The 24,042-nt window shown below is 53.4% G+C and overlaps 1 protein-coding gene across 3 annotated transcripts in view; it reads left to right on the top strand.

Moving 5' to 3' along the window:
* Nucleotides 1-24,042, top strand: part of TTC28 (tetratricopeptide repeat domain 28) — a 695,665-nt gene that overhangs the window by 639,061 nt on the left and 32,562 nt on the right. For all 3 annotated transcript variants that reach the window (XM_062182795.1, XM_062182794.1, XM_062182796.1), the window contains one exon: nt 22,675-22,815. In XM_062182795.1, the coding sequence (XP_062038779.1) occupies nt 22,675-22,815 (141 nt within the window). The remainder of the gene's footprint in view (nt 1-22,674; nt 22,816-24,042) is intronic.

Below are 24,042 nucleotides of genomic sequence, written 5' to 3'. Positions count from 1 at the left end.
TGAGCCACACGGCGTCACTGGCAGTGGCGAGGGCACATCCTGTCTCAGGGTATGCAGCAGTGGGCATCCTGGTAGTCCCACTTCTAGTGTCCTCCCTCCCACAAATAACACCTAATAACTCTGGGGGAAAAAGATAAGAACCCTTGAAGAGAGTCAAGAACGAACAAAACCAAACAGATTCTGGACGGGTCAAAACTTGGATGAAGGGAATAGGAGAGTGTGCCCCCCTCGGGGTGGCTGTCAGCCGGGGTCAGAGCATGGTCGGGGGCCAGGGGCCACACTGGGCCTTGAAAGCTGCAGGAGCAACCTGCAACCTTGCTTGTCTGAAGAGCTAAATGGCACTGTTCGGGGCAGCCAGGCAGCTGGGAAGCATGGTGGGCAGCGTATACATCACAGGATGGAAGCACCTCAATGTCATGTCTGAACTCAAATCTCTGGCTGGCCCCGGAACACAAATGCACAGGACCGCTCCGTCTAAAGATATCGGAGCTGCAGATATGTGAGTTGTTACTCAAGAATCAGAACTTCCCATGTGGATCCAAGCAAGTTAATGGCTTTTAAAGAAATCTGTGCTTTTTAGAGGAATATGACGGAATCCACATCATGACTTTAATGATGTCCCAGATATATTGCGAAGTTATTTGACATATAAAGATCCAGTGAAATGACTCCCTGTTAAAAGACAGTCAACTGATACCATCCGTGGGATGACATGGTTGTCTAAGTTAGCAGAAAAAGACTCCAAAGCAATTATAATTATACTTGATACTCTTAGCAAAGAATGAAAAAAATTTTAAAAAGACAACATAGATACCCTATAACAAACAGAGTATCTAAATTTAGGAGTCCGCTGGATGGGCTGGGACTGGCATTGTGGCGCAGGAGGTATTGCTGCCATGTGCACCACTGGGATCGCGTGTTGGGCTGCCGTTTTGAGGCCTGGCTATCTGCTTCTGATCTAGTTTCCTGCGAATGTGCCTGGAAAGGCAGCGGGAGGTGGTTCAAATGCATGGGCCTGCACCATCATGGGAGACCCGGATGAAGTTCCTGGCTCCTGGCTTCAACCTGGCCCAGTGCCGGCTGTTGCGGCCATCTGGGAAGTGACCCAGCAGACGGAAGACCTCTCTGTGTCTCTCCCTGTCTGTCTCCCTGTCTGTCTCCCTTTTAAATAAATAAATATCTAAAAACAAAATAAAGTAGGTGAAAACACACTTAAAAAGAATTCTGTGGATTAGCTTAATAACATGGAAATGACAAAGGCAAGAGCAACCTTGGAGACAGGTCAGTAGAAATCATGTCATCTTAGGGACAGAGAGGAACAAAGGTGGAGAAAATAACGACCAGAGGGTCACAGTCTGGGACAGTATCGCAAGATCCAGCAGGCATGAAGTTAGAATTTAAGGGAAAAGAAGACAGACAGACAGACATCAGAAGAAATAATGGTCAGAGTAGTCCCAACTTTGGTGAAAGATGTGTCTGTATATTTAAAAATTCACGGAGCCCAGAGAACCCTAAGAAGAATAAATTTTTGAAAGAGTCAGGCCTTGGCATGTCCCAGCTAAACTTCTGTAAGCAAGATAAAGTCCCGAGAGCAGCTAGAGAGAATCAACACTTCACGTAAAAGGAGACTGATGCCAGTGGCTGCAGAAAGGGCAGAGGCCAGAGGACAATGCGACAGCATCTTTCAAATGTTGACAGAGGGGCAGGCATTGAGGCTTAGCAGGTTAAGTCATTGCTTGGGATGCCTGCATCCCATACTGGAGTGCTGGTTCCAGTGCCGGCTACTCCACCTCTGATCTAGCGTCCAGCTAATGCCGGAAGATGCAGCCGATGATGGCTCAGATGCTTGGGCCTCTGTCACCTGTGTGGTAGACTGAGATGGAGATCCAGGCTAGCAGCTCTGGCCTGGGCCCAGCTGTGCAGGCATCTGGGGAGTGACCCAGTGAATGGACTCTCACTCCCTCGCCTCCTCTCTCTCTCCCTCTCTTTCCTTCTGGCTCTATTTTGTTTATAAGACAATTTAATCACTTGAAAGGCAGAGTTACAGAGAGATGTTCCATCTGCTAGTTCACTCCCTAGATGGCTCCAATAGCCAGGACTGGGCCAGGCCACAGTCAGGAGCCTGGAGAATTCCATTTGGGTCTCCCACAGGGGTGGCAGGGGCTCAAGTACTTGGGCCATCTTTTGCTGCCTTCCCAGGTGCATTAGCAGTGAGGTGGATTGGAAGTGGAGCAACCAGGACTGGAACCGGCACCCGTATGGGATGCCAGCCTCACAGGCAGCAGCTCAACCCACTGTGATGATGTAAAATAATTTTAGATAAATGAAAGCTGAGGTTACGGGTGATCAGACTTACACTATAAGGAATGCTGAGAGAAGTTCTACAGGTGCAGAGAGTTACAACTCAGATCTTCAGGAGTGAATAAAAATCAGAAATGGAAACTACAAGGGGAAATCAAAAGACTAGTTTTTTTTTTTTCCCTTACTTTTAAAAAGTTTATAAGATTATAGGGGCCAGTGCTGTGGCATAGCAGGTAAAGCCACCTGCTGTGCCATCATCCCATATGGGTGCCGGTTTGAGTCCTGGCTGCCCCATTTCTGATCCAGCTCTCTGCGATGACCTGAGAAAGCAGTAGAAGATGACCAAGTGCTTGGGCCCCTGCACCTGCATGGGAGACCCAGAAGAAGCTCCTGGCAACTGGCTTTGGATTGGCTCAGCTCTGGCTATTTGGGGAGTGAACCAGTGGATGGAAGACCCCCCCCCCCACCTCTCTCTGACTCTGACTCTTTGTAACTGTGCCTTTCAAATAAGTAAACCTTAAAAAAAGATTTCCATATGGTATTTATAATGAATACAGCTATGCATTATAATGAATACATATCACAACTATACAGTAAAGTTGGAGGTGGCAAACAGACCAATTGGTTGTGAGAGTTCTAGTTTTTTACCTCATACATTGAAAAGTCAAGGATGTATCTTATAAACCCTGGAGCAACCACTTCAAAAACACAATGTAATATAGGGTTTTTTTTTAAATAAAAGATTTGATTTCTTTATTTGAAAGATAGAGTTACAGACATAACGAGAGACAGAGAGAAAGGTTTTCCATTTGCTGGTTCACTCTCCAAATGGCAGCAATGGCCAGAGCTGAGCCAATCCGAAGCCAGGAGCCAGGAGCTTCCTCCAGGTCTGCCAGTGGGTGCAGGGCCCAAGGACTTGGGCCATCTTCCACTGCTTTCCCAGGCCATAGCAGAGAGCTGGATCAGAAGTGGAGTAGCCGGGACTTGAACCAGCGCCCATATGGGATGCCAGCACTGCAGACGAAGGCTTAAACTACAGTGCCACAGCACTGCCTCTTCAGTGTTACGTAATTTAAAAGCCATTGTAGGGGCAGTCGTTTGTCCTAGTAGGTAAGAGGCCCACATTGCCTATCAGAGACCGGGTTCAACATCAGGTTCCAGCTCTGGACTCCAGCTTCCTGCTAGCGCAGACCCGGGAGGCCACGGTGATGGCTCACGTGGTCGGGTTCCTGCCGCCCTTGTGAGAGACGTGGGTTGAGGAACAGGGGTTCTTGGCTTTTGCCCTTAACTTTGCCGGGGGCTGTTGCAGGTGTTTGGGGAGTGAACCAGTGGGTGAGAGCTCTCTCTGTCTCTGTCTCTCCCTCTTTCCATCTCTTAAAAAAAAAAAAAGCCAGTGTGAATTAGAAAGGAATTCTAGAAAGTATTTACATAACCCAGAATGAGGTGGGGGAGAAGGAAGAGAGAAAGAAAACCCAAAGAGTACAACAGAAAATATATGCAGTAGACCAAAACTCCTTTATAATTGACTTTCACTAAGTGGGGAGGAACAGTCTAGTTAAAGGACAGACACTGTCCAGTGCAGAGTGAAAATCTCTGAGAGTCACTGGTAGATTGAAAACAAATGGATGGAGAAACCAGAACATGCAAACATTAATCATAAAGGCAGCTGGAGTGCCCCCTCTCAGATAAAACAGACTTCAGGACAAAGAGTATTACCAAACAGAGCGGGGGACATTTCTTAGCAGTAAAAGGATTGATTCATCCAGAAGACAGAAACACTATAAAGGTATAGCTGGCCAGTGACAAAGTTACAAATCACGTGAAGCAAAAGTTGATGGAATTTAATGGAGAAATAGATGTTCCTGCAGTTGTATTTGGTGATTCGTAACACCACTCTTTACTGGTAAATAAATTGTTGATTACTATAATTCGAATTGATAGAACAATTAAAAACGAAAACCAGTAAGATAGAGATAGTACGAAACATTCCCAACCAGCTTGGCCTAATTATATTCATCGAACACGACACCTCCAAACTGGAGAGCGCATACGTCCTTCAAGTGCCCGTGGTACAGAAAACAAATCACAGTGAATTTAAAGTGGTTTAAACACTATATAGTATGTGTTCTGACCTCTGAACCTTGGAAATGAGTCACACTTCTAAAAATCCATAGGTCAAAGGACAAGAAAGATAAATTTGAGAATATTTCTAATGAATGATAATGAAAATCCACGTATCAAAATTTGTAATGTTTAGTAAAGCTCGCACAGAAGGAAATTTATGGCTTTAAAAAATGTTTCTATTAGCAAAAGAAAAATGTGAAAAATCAGTGACCCAAAGCTATACCTGAAGAAGGCAGGAAAAGAACAAAATAAACCCAGGGTTAAGTAGAAGGGAGGAAGTGATGAAAACAAATCCCCGGAGAAGACAGACAGACAGACAGACGACACTGCAGCATTAACAGAGCCAAGAACTCCTTCCTCGTGAGCGGTTGCTGCGCCCTGTGAGGCTGGCGCGGGGGGAGAGCTAGCGCTGGCGTTCCGCCTGCAAGGGCTCAGGGAGCTACAGACCCCTGGGCAGCACGAGGAGGGGCATGCCATGAACAGCACCAGTAAACGGGACAGCACAGATGAAGTGAAAACAATTTCTTTAAAAAATCCTTTTTACCAAAACCAATGTTAGATTAATCAAAAAGTGAATATCCCTGTATTTGTAAAAAAAAAAAAAAAATTAAATTCATTACCAAAAACCTCTTAACAGCAACCATAACAAACTCACTTAAAGCCTGGATGGCTGCAGTAATGAGTTCTAGCAAAATCTGAGGGGGAAAAAAACCCACAATTTTACACAAACTTTCAGAAAATAAAAATCACTTTTCTACTTGTATTATGAAGCCAAAACCTAACAACAATATTAGAAAAAGGGAATATTGCAGCCCAAATCCCTCAGGAACATAGGTGCCAAAATATTTAGCAAAATATTAGCAAGTCAGATATATCATGACCAAATAGTTTTATCCAAGAAATACGAGGTTTAGCATTTCAAAAATCAGTCAGTATACTTTATCATAGGAAGGTTCTGGAAAACCCGATGTTTATGGTGCCATTTCTGCCCGGACTTACGGGTTCAACAGTGAATCAGTCATGGTGTCCCAAACTGATAAACTCCGTCTCAAATGCACATGGAAATACAAAGGGTCTAGAACAGCGGTTCACAAACCATGGCCTGTGCACCAGCTGCTGTTCTGGAAATAAACTTCTACAGCATCACAGCCATTTGTTTACCTGTTACTGATGGCTGCTGTCACCCTATGCCAGCAGTATTCAACAGTTACAACAGACACCATGTGGCCCACAAGCTTAAAGAATTTATATCTGAGCAGCACATAGAAGGATTGTTAACCCTTGACCTGGAGTAGTCCAAGCAATCTTGGACAAGAGGGAAGCGAAGTTGGAGAACTGCACTGACTTGCTATGGAGCTTCCACAATCAATGCACTGTAACAATCGACAAGTCCATCGATGGAGAAGACCAGAGAGACCAGAAACGGACCCACCTTCACATCAGCTTGATTTTTTACAAAGATAACAAAATAACACAGGAAAGGAAAGTCTTTTCAACACGTGGTGCTGGAGCAACCGGGAATCTGTCTAGAAAAAAAAAAATCTCAGTTCTTACATCAAACATAAAAATCGCCCAAAATAGATCATAGCTTCATCATATCAGCTCAAACTAGAACATTGCTAGAGGAAAGCATTTGTATTGAACTTTTCATTGCTATAACAAAATACCTGAGACAAACTACTTAGGAAAAAGCGAGACTTATTTAGTAAGTGCCTTACAGTTTTAGAGGTTCAAGGGCACAGCACTTGCACTGAGTTCGCTCTGATGAGGGTCTCTCTGCCACCCTGTAGCGGATGGCAGTGGTGGGAGTGTACCTGGGAGAAGGGAACTCCAGCTGGAGCTCGGGAGCAGAGCACTGGGAGCACGAGGCTCCGCTTTTAAAAACACCCTCTGCTAGTCCCTCCCCTTACACACACCCAGCTAACCTAGGAACCTCCCACTGGGTCCTGCCTCCCAAAGGTCCATACTATCTCCCTACGCCCCCACCCTGGGAACCAAACCTGCAACACGCCGACCCCTGGGGGACACACAAACCATAGCCAGACCATAACAATGTAGGATAGTATCTTCCTGAGTCGGGGGGCACAAGGCATAGAAAAAGTAGGATACTTCAGCACAGTTCAAAACTTAAACTCATCAAAGGTATCCTGAAGAAAATGGGTAGGAAAGCCACAGATTATATGTCTGACGAACGACTGGCACCCAGAACGTGTGAAGAACTACAACTCAGTAATAAAGTAACAGGTAGTCCAGTTTTGAAACATGGAAAGATTTGAACACTTCATTTACAACATTGTGTGAATGACAATTTGCACATCAAAAAATATTTAACAGTGTTATCATCAAGGAAATCACAAGAAGATACCACTGCATTCCTGCTAGATGGGATTAAAAAAACCACCCAGAATGTTGTATAGTATTTGAGTTAGTGTGTTGAGGATACAAAACCAGTCTGGGAGAAGTTATGAAACTAAACGTATGCCTGCTGTAGGGCCAGCAGTTTCCCTCTGAGATATTTGCCCAAGAGAAATGAAAAATAGATGCTCACCAAAAAAATTCTATGGGAATGTTACTAGTTTTCTTCCTAACACCTGAAACCAGATGGCAGCTCAGTGTGCAGGAGCAGGAAGATGAGTGCGCAAACTGCGCTGTGGCCGCATTGTGGGGTGGCACTCAGTGGTAGAATGTCGCAGGACGTAACCACAAACGACACGGCAGGATCTCAGGGTACTTCGCTGAGGGAAAGGAGCACGCGTGGGAGAAGAGCCCCCGTGCGATTCCATTTATGTGAGGTTCTGGAAAAGGCCTGGTTTCCGGTGCAATGCAAGCAGAGCAACAGGGGCTGGCGCTGGGGCACAGCAGGTTAATGCCCTGGCCTGAAGTGCTGGCATCTCACATGGGCGCTGGTTCGAGTCCCAGCTGCTCCACTTCCAATCCAGCTCTCTGCTATGACCTGGGAAAGCAACAGAAGATAGCCCAAGTGCTTGGGCCCCTGCACCCACGTGGAAGACCCAAAAGAGGCTCCTGGCTTCGGATTGGTGCAGCTCTGGCTGTTGCGGCCAACTGGGAAGTGAACCATCAGATGGAAGATCTTCTCTCTCTCTCTCTCTCTCTCTCTCTCTCTCTCTCTCTCTCTCTCTCTGCCTCTCCTCTCTCTGTGTAACTCTGACTTTCAAATAAATAAATCAATCTTTAAAAAAAAAAAGGCAAAACAACAGTTGCCTTCAGGGTGGGAGCGGGAGTTGACTGGGAAGGGTGATGAGGGGACTCTGGTGCACACGGCCTTTTGTTTCTCCACAGGGTTCATAGACACAAGCACGTGCCTTTGTCAGGGCTCCGTCAGTGCACAGTGAGATGTGTGCAGTGCATTTTATAGAATTATTTTTACTGTACATAAATGTTATATTAAAATCTATAAACAAATACTGTACTCTAGCCAATAGTGAGCCTTCTGAAGTATTTAGGGGAACTCAAATTGAAGTCTGTAATTTACTTTGAATTGCTTCCAAATACAAAATGAACTGATGAAAGAGGGAAAAACTGGATGAGATAAAGCAGGCTTATTACAATGTTAATGATGGGATCAAGGCACTAGATATGTGGGGCTTCCCTATAAAACCCTTACACTTTTCTGTGTATTTAATTTTTTCATAATGAAATTTTGGGAAAATATACAAAGCAGCATGAATAAATGAATCTTGAAAACTTCAGGTTTGATTGAAAAATAACAGTGAATTTATATAGGAAAATGTCATATATATGATTAAAATGTTTGTGTGCAGATTTTAGGAGGAGAAATTCAGGCAAAATGTAAACAAGGCAGAGCAAAATTCAGGCAAAAAATACTTTAGAATGATTGCCAAGGTGGGGAAGGAATGTGAGTAGGGCCTAGGGGCCGCAGGACCGAGCGACAGACAGATGGTTGGAGGGACCGTATGGATTCCCCGGGCCGATGGTGAGAATGGGAGGGAGGGCAGGACGGGGATGGGCATACAAAAAAACATTAACATTATCATGGCCCCAGAGTTACTAGCCACATCGTGTGGGGCCAGTCATTTGTCATTCTTTTTTTTTTTTTAAAGATTTATTTTATTTATTTGAAAGAGTTAACAGAGAGAGAGACAGAGAGGTCTTCCATCCGCTGGTTCACTCCTCAGATGGCCGCAAAGGCTGGAGCTGCACCAATCCGAAGCCAGGGGCAGGAGCTTCTTCCAGGTCTCCCACGCGGGTGCAGGGGCCCACAGACTTGGGCCATCTTCCACTGCTTTCCCAGGCCATAGCAGAGGGCTGGTTCAGAAGAGGAGCAGCCGGGACTTGAACCAGTACCCATATGGGATGCCAGCACCGCAGGCCAGGGCTCTAACCCGCTGCGCCACAGCACGGGCCCCTCATTTGTCATTCTTTATACGCTTCTCATCCGTAAATTGGGGCTCCTGATCTCTGCCTCCTAGGGGTGTTGTCTTATACCCGGATGCTGCCCAGGAAGCTCCCAGATCGCCTTTCATCTGCAGTAGACACGCAGCACAGGTTTACTCCTTCTCTTTCTTTATTTTATTTTTTTTTTTATTTTTTATTTTTGACAGGCAGAGTGGACAGTGAGAGAGACAGAGAGAAAGGTCTTCCTTGGCCGTTGGTTCACCCACCAATGGCCGCCGCGGCTGGAGCATTGTGGCCGGCGCACCGCGCTGGTCCAATGGCAGGAGCCAGGTGTTTATCCTGGTCTCCCATGGGGTGCAGGGCCCAAGCACTTGGGCCATCCTCCACTGCCCTCCCGGGCCACAGCAGAGAGCTGGCCTGGAAGAGAGGCAACCGGGACAGAATCCGGTGCCCCGACCGGGACTAGAACCCGATGTGCCGGCGCCACTAGGCGGAGGATTAGCCTGTTGAGCCGCGGCGCTGGCCTTTTTTTTTTTTTTTTTTGACAGGCAGAGTGGATAGTGAGAGAGAGAGACAGAGAGAAAGGTCTTCCTTTTTGCCGTTGGTTCACCCTCCAATGGCCGCTGCGGCTGGCGCATCTCACTGATCCGAAGCCAGGAGCCAGGCGCTTCTCCCGGTCTCCCATGCGGGTGCAGGGCCCAAGGACTTGGGCCATCCTCCACTGCCTTCCCGGGCCATAGCAGAGAGCTGGCCTGGAAGAGGGGCAACCGGGATAGAATCCGGCACCCCAACCGGGACTAGAACCCGGTGTGCTGGCGCCGCAAGGTGGAGGATTAGCCTGTTAAGCCACGGCGCCGGCCTACTCCTTCTCTTTCATTTTCTTTTCTTACCTAAGTCTTTGGTGTCCTTCAAGGGACCTGCCTCCTCTCACTCCAGGCCACTGTAGCTCCTGTTCCTGGCTTTAGGATCGCCAGCACTTGTAGGCGATGACACTGTACCTCGTTTTGTCTCGCGCGTGTGTAGTTACTTTAGAAGGCGGTGTTTTGTGTATACCCTTCTTGTCCACAGATCCTTCAGGGCTTCAGTGTCCCTCCGCCCAGCTGCCACCCCGGCTTGTTCTGGACTGGCAGCTGCAGGAGGGCGGGGACTGTGTCTGTATTATTCCCTGTTTTGTCACCACATGGAAGGGGTCTCAGCAAATACCTGGCGACTGAGTGAAATTATCTCATAAACACGTGGGTACATCATTGCTTTTCCCCACTCCCTAGATACCCCCAGACTTGCCAAACTTACCCAGGCAAACAGATGCAATGATTGGCGCTCCCTCCCCCTCTACCAAGGGATGTGACTCCCGGAGCACATCGCACGCCAAGCGGAGGCCGTTTGGTGGGGCTGCTCTCAGCTATCCTGTTAAACTGTCGAGAACTTCTTAGAGCTGGAAGTCGTCCTAGATCTTATGCAGTCAAACCCTGGAATGCTGAGCGTCAGGTGAAAGGGTCTGGGTGTTCAAGGCCAAGCCTGATTAGTCAGGGAGATGGCCTTCCTGGAGGAGGCAAATATTAGGCAGAGTTTATTGGTGGGGAGAGATGTGGGTTGTCTAAAAGAGTGGAGCATTCCAAGGGTATAGAGTGACATGGGCTATTGATTGGAGACGGCTCAGCCATGTGCTGGAGGGCGGCCCACAGAGGGTGCGGCTGCACGGCAGGATGATCCTATTACATGGATGGCACAAGATGGCGGTGGGCGAATTGGAAGCCATCACCATGCCCCCTCCCCAAGCCCCTAGCCATGCCCCTGTCTCGTCCTCGATTTGGTCCTGATATCCTTTTATCTGGGCCGAAGGCACGGCTCAAATGTTGATCTCAAAATGAAATCCAAATGACACATGTGGAGCCCTGCATTTCAGCCCGGAAACGTTGGTTTTGCCTTGTGCATGTGGCGCACATAGCAGCCAGCTGAGACGGCCCAAAACCCAGGAGAGACCCTGGCACAGCCTCAGCCTGATATTTCCATGTCTTCAAATCAATCCAAGCTACTCATTAGGAGGCTTCATTTCGGCGAGCAGTCTGCCACCCACGGGGCCTCCCCCCAGTCCGCCTCGTCGTTTCCTCTCCATTTCTGCCTTCGCTGCATTTCTGGGCCCTGAACAGTGGCTGCAAGAAGCCGGCCTCCCCCCTGTCTCTCCAGGAGGCCAGATACCCAGCAGATGCGCCGCGTTCCCCCTCTAACGGGCTCCTACGCTGTCTCCCTAAACCAGATCATCTGTCCCCTTTGACTTGGTAAATGTGTCAAGGGTTTGGCTAAGCCTTCCTTTGCTAACAAGCTTCAGGGTGGATTTATATTTCAAAGAAGAAGTGTTTAATGTTTTATTGAAGACCCTAATATCAGCAGTGTTCAGCAGCAGGCACTGCTCTCTGCGCCGGGGGTACTGGTTGCCCTCTATCCATCCCTTCTTTCCTTCCTAGGAATTTTGATCTGCTCTTCCTTTTCTTTTAGCGTAAGGAGGAGAGAGAAATGGAGCTGTCCCATACCTACTTCCCTGGTTTCCAGGGCCTCTGGAACATGTGTAGTCAGGGCCAGGCGGTCTGTAAGACCATCAGAGTTGAGCAGGGAGAGGATGTAGGGAAACAGAGCTCCTGTTTAATGGGAGGCAGTAGCACTCCCTCATTTAACATCGCTTCACAATTTATGCAATAGAAATAACTCTGGAGAAACCTAAGCTGTTATTATCTTTGCTCTTAGAGTCTGGGTTTTCCAGTGCTCCACCTCGAGCCTTCATAGTGCAGATTATCCCAGTCTGTCCCTTCTCATGGTGCAAATAGTAAATTCTGGATTCAGAGGTTGCCCACCCTGTGCTGCCTTGAATGGAAGCTACCGCCCAGTTATGCTTCTTTAAGGTTAAAAAAACACAACTATGCGCCACCAGCTGAACCATGTGTCTACTGTAGACTCTGCAGATGCCTGGTGGGTGACCAGAGGCCAGCCTGTGTCCCCAGGGGGCTTGGACAAAACCTCTGCCTCACACAGTTCACTAGCAGCCGGTTCTCAAGCCTAACAAAGCAGAAAGCCATTTCATTCTGTGCGTTTCTTTGTGGCCAACATGCCTGTACAGTCGCTGCGCTGTGTAGACAGTCTCTGTAGCCCCAACAGCTTTTATTCCTGCTTCTGCCCTGTTGTAAACCTAGAAACAAATATTTAGCTGGCTGTGGAGTGCCATCCACACGAGTGCTCTCCCTCTGGGGTCTGCTGCACACAGCGCCCGGCTGGTCCTTTCACGTCGCACAGGACATATAATATATTTACGTCTCGGGTAACCATAGAAACCTGTTGTGTCGAAGAAGACTTTATGATTTTGCTGCTCTCCGGAAAGAGATGAATAAAGCCACAGGGCAACCTGCCACCTCTTGTTTGGTTACTTTGTAATCGTTTTGCAATTAAGACTGCAAAATGTATCTACAATAATTTTCACATTTGTAGATATTTTATACAGTATCGAGTGTCCGTGAGGAAAGAAGAGCACTTGAGATATGATTTTAGAAGGTCCGTAGTCGACTCAATTTTTTATGTAGTGTATCTAAGATTTGTAGTGCATTAATTATTCATGAAATCGGCTGCTCTCCCCACCCCCACCCCGTGGTAACGTTTCCTGTGGGAGAATCCTTGGAAGACATGCGTGAATGTGTTACACTGGCCGTACAGCAGGGCTGCAGGAGGAGCACCAGGGTGGGAACTGGGAAGAGCCGGGTGGAAAGCCCAGTGTCAACCCGGCCTCCTCCGCTGACTATGAGCTTGGAATGGTGATAATGTCTACCTTGACGGGTCATTGCATGGAAGGTAATAATTTAGGGAAGGAGCTTGACACCAGTAGAGGACCACTCGATGGCACTGTTATCAGGTTGTTATTCTTGACTCTTGCTTCTTTTGCCCTGATACAGAATCTGGTACCTGTGAAAGCTTGTTTTGTTTAGCACATAGATGGCACTTCATACTTATCAAAGGCTCTACAAATATTTATTAATCATAAAACCCCCAAGGGAGCGGAGGAATACAAATTCCATCTCTTTTCCAATTAATTCTGCACCTTTACACTTGGCAAATGCATGTGTTTCAGGGCTTTTAATGGAGCAAGGAACCCCCTTGGCTCTTTTGTCTATGCCTTGGATTGTTTAAAGGAATTAGCCACGAAATCATGGAAGCGTCGATTTAGCTGCTAGATGACTTGGGCGACCCCTGCTGGCCGGCTGCAATACCGGGGGTGCCCGCCGAGCCTAAAGTCGTGCCCTGGCCCCAGGCCCTACCTAAATGCTCGGCAGGCTGTGTGGGCTGTGGGTGGTAAGGTATAATCAGGGCTGTGAAGGCACCGAGTTTACTCTTATTGTTATGATTTTCTTTATTATTGTTATTTAAATAGAGGTGTTCGAATGCAGGGGACGTTTCCCACCAGCTAATAACCATTTAAGTTGCACGTGGGGGCTTTCAAGACTTGACAACAGCTTTTCAGAATCTCAGGCTGTTAAGCCCCCTACCGGGTTAATGTGGCAGAAAAAGACAAGACCGACACCAGCCAGCGGCTCTTTGTACAGTGCAGTATCTCAGGCATCTGGAAGGGAGAGGGGACACGAATCCTTTCAGAAAATCCAATTAGCGAGGGAAGGAAATGTGCTTTGCTGGGCAAGAAAAAGAGAGAGACAGAGAGAGAGAGAGAAGCGCGTCTCCCCCAGAGGTAAGACTTCAGCGTTAACAAAGAAAAATCCCTTATTACTTTGACTTGCTTCAGAAAGCCAGTGTTGCTGGATCCTGCAGGCAGTGAGGGAACCGTTTGCACCAGAGTTCAGTTTAGACAATAACGTATCTGCCTGCCCAAAACACCCCCCCCCCCGCAGTGGAAGCACTGGAGGCCCCGCCCCCTCCGTTTGCAGTGGGCTTCCAGAGTGTCCGGGACTGTGGAGTGGTGTTGAGGTCACCCCTAGTTCCTGGGAATGCATGCTCTGTGAAAAGTCTCCTCCCCTCCAGCCTTGCCTGGCACTCGGTCCGTCACACCTGGACTTTCTCTGCTAAGTGGTTTCCTTATCCAGACCCAAAGTCTCGCGTTGCTAGGTCTTGGTGACATTATTTGTATAGAAATTCTTAATGCATGCAATTTACCGAGATTTAGAGGATTATAAATAAGGCTGCCGCACGCTCCCTCCAGTGCCCTCATTACAGGATCACGTTGTATGAGAATGTGCCACATTAGGGTTTGTTGTATTTATAAGAACTCTGAGGGGGGCCTGCTCACAGCGTCCACGCAGGCCTGGCTGTTGGACTCCCATCATAAGCAAGCAGTGTGATCTTGGCTGTAATATTCTCATTATCCTAAACCCTCGTCTCTTTTTCATTTGTTAAAGGGGTCATTTGGCTTTTGAATGTTACTTGTATCGGTGCCATTGTAGGAAACAGAAATCTTTCAACACTGACCCCAGCAATCCTCTTAATGGCCGGTGAAAGCCGTGCCAAGCACCATAGCCCACCACGCAGGGCTGAGGCCTGTGGAGCGGGCGTGTCCTGTGTGCAGATGTTCCGCCCAGAGCCCCTCAGGCTCCCAGTGGACAAGGGGGCCTCATGGCAATCTTTGGGGACCATTTCCAGTCGTAATAGCCTGTGATTTGCACGCGAAGGCAGACGCAGGTAAAGTTGGAACGCACGGAGCGGCAGCGAAGATGGCGCTGCCCCGCCACCTTTAGGAGATGGGCTCCTGGGCCTGGCGGCTCTGGGCCCTGAGGGGCCCGGGCCCAGCCCTGCTGCACCTTTCCTTCCTGTGGGGTCTCACACAAATGCCTGGGCTCCTGAGGCTCCCCTTAGGCACCAGGACAAAGGAAAGATCTGCCTCCCGCTAGGCAAAGGACTAGTGATACTTTGCTAGGCGGTGGACACCAGCTGATGTTGATAAAGCGTTGTGACCGAGTGGGGGCTTTGTCCTGGATGCTCGTGACGGGCCCAGAGCCACCCCCTGATAGAATGCCTGGTCCCCCATGCCCCTTTACACGTACGCTCACACCACACACGCACACAGCTCCCAAACGCCAGGCCCCCGCAGTGCCTTCCCGCACCAGTGCGCCCGCGTGCAGCCCTCACACGAGCCGCCTCTCACACACTCATCTCGGGCCCTTATTACCGCACACGTGGCCTCATGCTGTGTGGACGGCCAAGCTCACCAGCATGCCCTGGGGTGAAGTGAAACAGGGCCAGGTGGGGTGGGGAGAGGGACAGCCAAGCGTGTGGGCTGGGGACAGGGTCCTCCAGGGTCCCAAAGCCTGGCCCCAAACCAACTTTGCTTTAAAAACAATTTGAAAAAACCTTCTCATAACAGTGGACCCTTGCTGTGGGCACCTCCCAGGAAGGAAGTTCAAGGCTGTGGGAAGGACATGAAGGAGCACTCCACACTTGCTGCAAAGCCACTTGACTCAAAGGTGCAGCTTTTGTTTTTCCGGCCACTGATGTGGTTCTCTGGGAGGGAGGAGAAGGGAACTTGGGGGTGGATGCTCTGTGGAAGCCAGTCCACAGCTCTGTAGACCATCCAGAGGGGGGCGCTGTGCTGTGTCTCCTTTGGGGGTGCTTCTGCGGCCACCCAGCCTGTACTGAGCTTGCCAGGGCCACGCCAGTAGAGAAGTAGAGACGGCACCTCTGCCCCACACCTGTGGCCAGGGACAAAGACGGGCAGGCCACAGGGCTCTGTTTGCCTGACAGGTGCTGGGCATACACAGGAGAGCCCACTATGGTCGGAGGTGTGCAGGGGATGTCTCCTTTCTGGAGCTGGTCTCTGAGGGAGAGGCGTGGGGGCCGGCAGGGTGGGTGATGGTGGGGAGCCCACCAGAGGAGCTGACCAGAGCCAAGCAGGGGCAGCCTACACGCTGCAGGGTGCGTGCGTGGAGTAGAAGGTGCCTGGTTTGGATGGAGTGGGTTTCTCAGGTAGGATGGGAGGCGAGATTTGAAGACGGGATGGGCACTAAGTATCAGTCTGGACGGGGTGTGTCTGCCTCCCGCACAGGGGACAGCCCCTGAGGGCCCGTGCAGGCCCGCCTAGTCAGGGTGCTGGGTGTTGGAAGGTTCATTTGATAATATCTGTGCTTTTGCGTTAGCTATCCTCCTCCTCCCTCCTCCCCAGAAATATTCTTCTCCGCCGTCCTCACTGCTGGGTCGCTCCTGGCCTCGGAGAGGACACGCAGGGTCTCCCTTACCCACGGGGCTCCTCCCCTCTGCAGCGCCTGTGTCCCTCTGCGTTGGACACTCTGCAGTTCCTGGCTCATGGCAAAGGCATGGGGTCTGCACTCAGTGCCCCCCTGGGCTGGAGCTCCTGAGGGCACAGAGGCCAACACGTGGGGCTCCTCAGGGCACCTCCCACATTGCAGCTCCGCGGGCCGTCTGTGAACGAGGCCATCTGTGAATGAGGCCGTCTCTTCCGGCTGGCGCCCTGCAGACACTTCGGTTCCCTCATTTTACTTTCTCAAGGCCGGGAGCTCAGTCATTCATGGATTACCCGGGCGAGAAAAAACTCCTGTGTGGGCAAGAATGGCCACCTGCCCAGATCCCCGTGGCACAGGGCAGTGGCTCTGAGCACAGAGGTCCTTTCTGAGGACCGGGAAGGAACGGTGCCACCCCTGCAATTTTGAGCAAAAGCCCGGTTCCAAGAAGGAATCTGGGAAGGGGCCAGCATCGTGGCCATCACCTGTGATTCTGGCATCCCGTATCAGCTCTGGTTCGAGTCCCGGCTGCTCCACTTCCCATCCAGCTTCCTGCTAATGCGCCTGGGAAAGCAGCAGGCGATGTCTCAAGAACTTGGGCCCCTGCCACCCAAGGGCCGTACTACAGCACTGATGAATCCTAGAATTACCCCTATTGTGCCTGAAGGCCTGTAGGTGGTGCCCAGGAGGAACGGGAGTCCACCCCTCGGCCCCTGACCGCAGCAGCGGCCACAGGGGTCGCGCTGGCTTTATCACTGTGACCAAGCCAGATGAATGACAGGGAGGGCCTGAGAGCCACTTCGTCAGGGAGAACTCCCCTGCCAACACTTTCTCGGCAGATTTCAAACATCAGACAGCAGCTAACGGGGCCTTTAGCTGGATGACAGCCTTTCTTTGGTTACGCGCACAGGCTCCTGAGCTGGCGGCCGTGCAGCCTTCTCATCTGATCAGGTGCTCACGGGGAGGAGGAAGCGAGGACACACGCTCACGCCGCCGCTTTTAACTGAGGTGCAGGCTCGACGATGCCAGGCCGGGCGAGCCAGGAGCCCTCACTGCGCACTTCTGAGTTAAACTCGCAGTTGGCCCACACCTCGAAGGCCACGGAGCTCCCCTGGCCCCAGTCAAGTGATTTTCTCAAGAAAGCATCTTGGAAGAGGTCTTTCATTCTTTTTATTATTATTATTATTTATTTATTTGACAGGTAGAGTTGTAGACAGAGAGAGAAAGAGGTCTTTTATTCTTTACCTGTTACCAGCCAAAGCACACGTCAGGACTTACTGATTGTCCGTACGTGTATTGTGTGCGCGTGCGTGTGCGTGGGTTCCTGGTAGGTACATGTAGGCACGGGCCTTCAGACCAGCAGCAGGTTCGTTCTGTGAATAACAACTGTTAGATAATAGTGCGGATTATAGTCCTGAGAGGCCAGAGAGAACCCGAGTGTCCGGAGTGACGCAGGTGCAAGGAATGAAATCTCACGTCGGACAAGCAGAGGCATTTCCAGGGAGATGCGTGATGCAGGAAACCAGGCACTACCAGGCCCAGGGTAGTGTTGATGGTGCAGCTGGAGGGGCCACGCTGCTCACGTGGCCTTGAACTGGGGGTGACGTGGCCACATCCCCTCCGGTGGTCAAGTCTGCATGTGGGATGATGGATGCATTGGGAGGACTTCCCGGGGGCAAGCAGCCTTCACGCTGGCCTTCCCTTGAGGGTGACTCTACCACTTGCTTCCTGGGGGTGAATCCCACACTTCCTCCTCCTGCTGCTGCCTGGCCTGCCGTCCTGTGTGCCTCCCAGGCCGGACGATGCCAGGGTAGCTTGGGAGCTGTGGCCTGGCCTCCGCGCAGTGAGGTCTCACAGCCTCTGAGGGCACTTGTCAACCTCCCCCTTCCTCTCTGCCCACAACATCCCCCCAGCCCCACGGTTTGCCTAAGCCAAAGGGGGATTTTCCAGCCAGTGTCCAGGGTGAGGAGGCCCACGAAGTCCACGGGCAAGCTTGCAGCAGGAAAGGGAGGCCCCGGGCGTCCGGGCTGTGCAGGGCAGTCTGGCTGTCCAGTTTGCAGCTGGAATGCTCTGGTGGGAACGTGGCCAGCACGTCCCTGCGCTCTCCCAAGCCTGCAGAGCTCACCGCCGGCACTCACGTTCGGCTGTCCCTGAACTCCACGGCTCAGGCTGCAGGGAAAGGAGCCCGCCCCTCTGAGCTCAGGACAGAAGTCCAGGTCCAGCCCAGGCAGCACCAGGGGCAGAGGGCCCCTGAGAGCTCTCGCTGTGGCCGAGGGAGGCCGCCTCCGGTTCGTGGTCAGCGCCCCTGCTGCTAAGCCATCTACGCAGCCCCTCGGCCCGTCCTCGACACGTGGCCTGTTCTGTGTTTCTTGAGTCCCTGCGCTCGGGACGCCTAGAGTAGGAAGCTCTCCTCTCCTTTTCCTGCCATTCCTTGGAGTCAGCCCTGGGCTCCTCTCGCCGTACAGGTTCACTAGTGGTCACTGTGAAGACCAGACAGGGCCTAGAGAGGCGTTCTCACGTGGGTTCCAGGGTCTCAGGTCTCTGGTCTCCGGCACTCTCGCTAGGTGGCTTCTGGGGAAGATGTGCCCTTCGGGCTGTCCAGCCACACAAAAGCCAGGCCGTGGAGCCTGGCCATGCAGGGAGTGGGCGGTCAGACCGGGCCCCTGCAGTCGGGATGCTCTGACGGAGGGCAGCAGCAGCAAGGGGACAGAGGGACTGTGGCTCCCTCGGGCGTCCCCGATTGGAAGAAGCAGCCTTTGGCTGCTCCCGTGGGGCAGCGGCCCGCAGAGCAGGAGCCACCTCACGGCCCTGTGCACAGGAAGTGGAAGACAAGGCCTCCTCGCTGTTGCCCACTTCAGGGTGGTAAGTGGAAATAACTGGGTGTTGGTGCAGGAGCCTGGAGGCGGGGGAGGGGCAGCGAAGGGGAGACGGGCCACAGCTAACGGTGCACCTGTGCGAGGCTCCCGCCACAGCTGTCAGAGGGATGACAGACAGGGTGGGGTTGCAGAGATCAGCGGGCCATGATTGCACTCTCGCCAAGCCCCGTCCCCAAGGGCAGGGTGAGCTCTGGCTCCACATGCTTGATTCATGGCCGTCGTGTCTCTCTGGGGAAGCCGCACGTGAACGTTTGGAGCCTGCCGCTGGAGATGGTGTGATGGATAGTTCCCGAGCAGGCAAGGCCCTGGGGCCGATGCTGGCGGGGCAGCTGGGTGCCATGGAGAAGCTGCTGCCCACCTCTGGACTGCTCCCTCTCACCCTGCAGTATGCCCTCCACCGCCTCACACCAGGCTCGGCGTGTCCAGATGTTAGCCTTGGCCCTCACTCACTGCTGTCCGTGACCATGATGACCTAAAGCTTGAACTTCCCCCCACACCCAGGCAGGGCACCAGGGCAGGGACCCCGGACGCTGGCTGATGGGTAGGTGCCTGGTCAGGCTGCAAGGACAGAGCCCTCGACTTCCCCCCAGGAGTGGACGGGGCCAGGGAAGGAGGGCTGAGCCAGAACCCTTAGGCCCAGAGGACTTTGAGGGGAGGGTTTGAGAGGGCAGGAGCAAGGGCGCAGAGTGGGGTGGACAGGGCTGGGCTGTGAGTAGAATGGGGAGAGAGGGGTGGGGCTGTCTCAGTGTCCAGTGCTGGGCGGCTGGTGGGTTCGGCCCTCCTGCCTCACCACCCGGCTCACAGGCCCTCTCCCTCCAGGTTTTCTACAGTGGGCAAAATGAGGCCACCAGTCTAAGTGCTCCAGGGGCTCTCTGCACAACTCTATTCCTTGGTATGCCCCCGCTCATGCGCTCTCCCTCGCCATCCCATCTGGTCTCTGTACACGCACGTGCACGTGCCAGCGTGTAATTGTCTCTTGCAGAGATTCGCACACCCATCTAGCACCTTCTCTGAGCTGCTCTGGGGCAGCCACTGTCTTCGCTTGAGGTCATCCCAGCCCCAGCTGTGACCTGCGCACTGCATGTGTCTCAGGGTTGGCTGTGCTAATGCGTGTGAATGAATCAGCGGGATTTGGTAACGGGGCTTTATTTGAATTTTTATTTAGCATACAGCCTGTACCACCAGAACTATCCAGAGGAATGATAAAGCACACGGAAGTATGGACTGGGAGAGTCTAAGATAACGGGTTGCTCGCTGTTGTAGGGATCAGAGTAGAAAGCACCATGAGGAGGGACAGTGGGAGGCGATGGTGGGAAGCGGTGCCCTCCGGCAGCCATGCGACTGCACTGGCAGTGGCTGGGAGGCCAGGATCACGTGACCGCCCCCTGGGCAGCCCCTGCAGCCCTTGCCCTGAGGGCCGCTCAGTGAGCATGCCCAGCGAAAGCGAGTCGACACGCTGGGGGCGATCTGTCCCCTCTGGGAAGTCGCTGGGATGGTGACAGGAGGACCGGTGGCCGTGCGCTCTTGGGGCCCCTGCTTTAGAGATGTGCCTTGCTTTGTAAATGGGAGGCCCCATTATCTGTGACATTGCTTGTTGGTTGCGTCCCCTGCGTTAACACCCGGAAGGGTCAGGGGACAGGAAACAGCCCCATTAAGCAGAAGCGGCTCAGGGCTTGGCCGGCGACTGACAGCAGCAGTGGGACGGCGAGATAATGGAGGCCGATCCCAGTCCTGGCCACTCTTCCCCCCTCTGCAGGGCGCTGACTGACAAGCAGATTTCTCAGCTGCAGGCGGGCAGTCGCATTCAGATGATGGATGTGTCCCCGGACGGAGGAGCTCGTTGAGTGATATTTACCAGGGTCTCGGAGAAGGGCCCTCGGCTCCCCTGGGAGCAGTTCGCGCCTTCGCCTGCTTGCTGTGGGGTGGCGAGAGGAATGAGTCCTCGTCCCCTGGCCTGCGGCAAGGTGCAGGCCCTGGCGATTGGTTTCCATGCTGGAAGTCGCCTGCTCGCTCCCGCGTTCGGCCCCGCCCTCTGCAGTCTCCCCAACACAGAGAAGCCAGAAGCCTGGAGCCTGGGCTGGGGGTCGGGGAGTGCCTCACACCGGAGCTGGACCCAGCCCGGCCCCCTACCCACTGCTCCCAGCCACGCCCCGCGGCTTCTGCAGCCTGCGTCTGCTCTGATGTTGGATGGAGACAATCGCAGCCCCTTCCCTCCGGGTGCTGGACAGATCCGGCCACATCTGCCTGCCACGGCTCAGCCCGCTGCTCGTGTTGGGCAGCCCAGGACCCTCGTACTTGCAGCAGGTCCTGGGCACAGCCTGTTGGGTGCCAGGCACGGTGCTGGGTTAGGAGAGGTGCTTCCCAACCACACAGGCTGGGAAGAAATGCCACTGTTGGCACAGCCCTCAGCAGCCTCCAGCGGGCTCTGGGGTGGTTACAGGTGTTCTTGTCTGGGCTTCCAGAGAGAGACCTGCTGCCCCCAACACACACACGCACACATGCGATCCAGTTATATATGCTGAAATGCACAGTGGGCTGTTTCTGGCTAGAGAGTTATTTCTCTAAAGGGATGTGAGGAACTGGCTTACATGGTTATGGCAGCTGAGGGGTCCCAGGGTCTGCAGCCGGCACGCGGTGGGCCCAGGGGAGCCAACGGTGTGCACTGCACACTGACCCCAGGTCTGAAGGCAGAAGGTGGGCGGCCCAGCCTGTAATAGGGACAGGGTGCGAATTCTCTTGCTCCAGGTTTCATCCTGTCCAGGCCTTCCGCAGGGGACGGTGCCCATTTGTCCCTGGGAGGGCAGTCCGCTCAGTCCAGCACGCAATGCCGCTGTCGCCTGGAGACACACTGACAGGCAGCCAGCACCTGCCACCCTGTCACCCTGACATGGGACTGACCGGCGGCCCGGGGCTGTGCTCACGTGCAGTGCCCAGGCTTCCCAAGCACTCCGGCCATGCTGTGTCCACTCGGCCCGGAGTGGCCCAGCGAGGGGCTTGTCAGCTTTCCCTGTTGGACTCAGCGCCAGGGGACCGTCGGGTGTAGGCCATGTTCTCATGGCCCAGCCACTTCCTGCTCAGCGACAGGAACCCACCCCCCACCTCCGGCCTCCAGTGCCCCAGCACTCTCCGCTGTCCACACTGGTCCTTGGTCCACAGGGAGCCTCAAAAGAAGCTGTCCCCTAGGTGGACATCACTCAGGTCGCGCCAAAGTCTAAGAGAGGTCAGGGCCTCGCGGGAGGCGGGCCTTGGTGGAGCCAGCGCTGCCCGGAGGCTGGTGTGGAGAGGAGGGGGCAGGCAGGCGGTGCCCATCATGGCCACCTCTGCCTCAGTGTCCAGTCTTTTGTCATTTAATCCTGCTGATGAATCAGGGCGCTCCTGGGTGTATCTGTTTCTTTACAACGCACTGTGAGAAGCTCTGTGGAAGTCTGCTTTGGGGAAGTATGGGTTTATTAACTCAGCCGAGCTTGGGAAAGGCCCCCTCCACGGCCTGCCTTGGCCTCCGTGTCCAGCAGTGCCCGCAGGGTGGGGCGCTGGATGAGGCGTGTCCTCCTCTGGAACGTGCCTGCCACAGTGCAGGCACCCAGTGACTGGGGGGACTGTCTCACAGCCACACTCCGCTCTCCTCTGGGAAGCCTGTCCAGCCCACCTGCCCTGGGTCCCACAGAAGACCCTGGCGATGCTGGTCCCAGGAGGCCTCAGGCCTGGGCCTCAGAGCCGCCCCCTGCAGCCCGGCATTTCCTCTCTCTGATTGGCTTTCCCGGCAACTTCTCGTGCAGAGCCTGTGCCAGCAGCGAAACGGAGAGCGAAGCCGGGGACATCATGGACCAGCAGTTGGAAGAGATGAACAGCAAACTCAACTCAGTCACTGACCCCACGGGCTTCCTGCGCATGGTTCGCCGCAACAACCTCTTCAACAGGTGCGTGGGGGCTCTGCCTGGCCCGGTGGCCTGGCGCAGGGCAGGGCGCTCTTGGCCCTCGGCGACGCCCCCAGCTGTTAGGCTTCTCACCTGGGGTCGCGTGGTGGCAGCCACCAGCCTGATGCCCCCTCGCCCTGTGCTCGCCGGGGCAGTGACAGGATTGATGTGACAGTCCCCATTTGGCTGGGCTGCGAGTCCCAGGGGACAGTTGTTCCCTGCTTCCCCTCACCTCAGGGCCGACTTCCCGAACACCAGGCAGCAGCCACACAGGGAACTTCGCACACTTCCCACTGGCTCACGTAGGTGGCTTGCAGGCCAGGCGCCTGTGCTGATGTGGGGCATTGAGGGAGAGTGGAGGTGCCAGTGTGGCTAGACGGAGGGCCTGGGCCTGGGGCTGAGCTCCCCCAGACCTGTGCACCTGTCTGCCCTGAGAGCTCGGTTGCCCACTATGACCAAATGGGCCTGAGCGGCTTCAGGGTGAGGCAGGGTTGACACTGCTGAGCCAGCAGCCGCCTCCATCGTTTGCTCAGGATGATGCCTGAGCTGGGCCCGGGGCCACAGGGACAGGTGGGCAGGGCGGAGGGGGGACCTCTCCCACTGTCCCACGGTCGCCTGGCAATGATGTGTCTCTGCAGAAAGACATCCTGAACTCTCCGGGCCCTGCCTCAGCCCAGGGCTTCCTCTGCCGGGCAGCCTGGCACTCGGGAGGGGCCGTGCTGGACAGGAGGCAGCCCCTGCTTGGCGGCCCTGCCACGCTGGCCATTGTGTGCCCTGTCTGCTCCTACCCTGGGCCCTGGTTTCCTCTCATTGTGCCGTCAGGGTGACAAACGTGTGTTTACTTTCCCAGGGTCTCGCTGCATGGGCAGGGAGCCAAGGACCTGGGACATAGGAGCCAGCAGCATGGTTGAACTGAGGCCAAGGCTTCCAGTGGCTCAGCCCGGTCCCGTCTTCCCTACCACCTTCACAGGCGTCCCTCGTGACCTTGAGTTTCGTGCAGGGTCGTGACCGGGTGTGAGGAGGCAGAGACTGGCCGGGGCTCGGATCCTTGCCTGGGAGGCCGGGATCTGTGACGGCTGGGTGGTGCGGTTCCTGCTCGTAACCGAGAGCGGACAGCTCGCGACTCGGCTCCCCACCGCCACTCTCTGAAATGGGGACAAGCATCCTAGCCTGCAGGGTTCCTAATGTGGGGACTGAAGGGCCTGCTACAGAGACAGCACCCCGCCCGGC

Source organism: Lepus europaeus, chromosome 23, assembly GCF_033115175.1.
Source record: "Lepus europaeus isolate LE1 chromosome 23, mLepTim1.pri, whole genome shotgun sequence".
Lineage (NCBI taxonomy): Eukaryota > Metazoa > Chordata > Mammalia > Lagomorpha > Leporidae > Lepus > Lepus europaeus.
The sequence above is the reverse complement of the archived record's forward strand: the minus strand, read 5'-3'. Positions and strand labels throughout refer to the sequence as shown.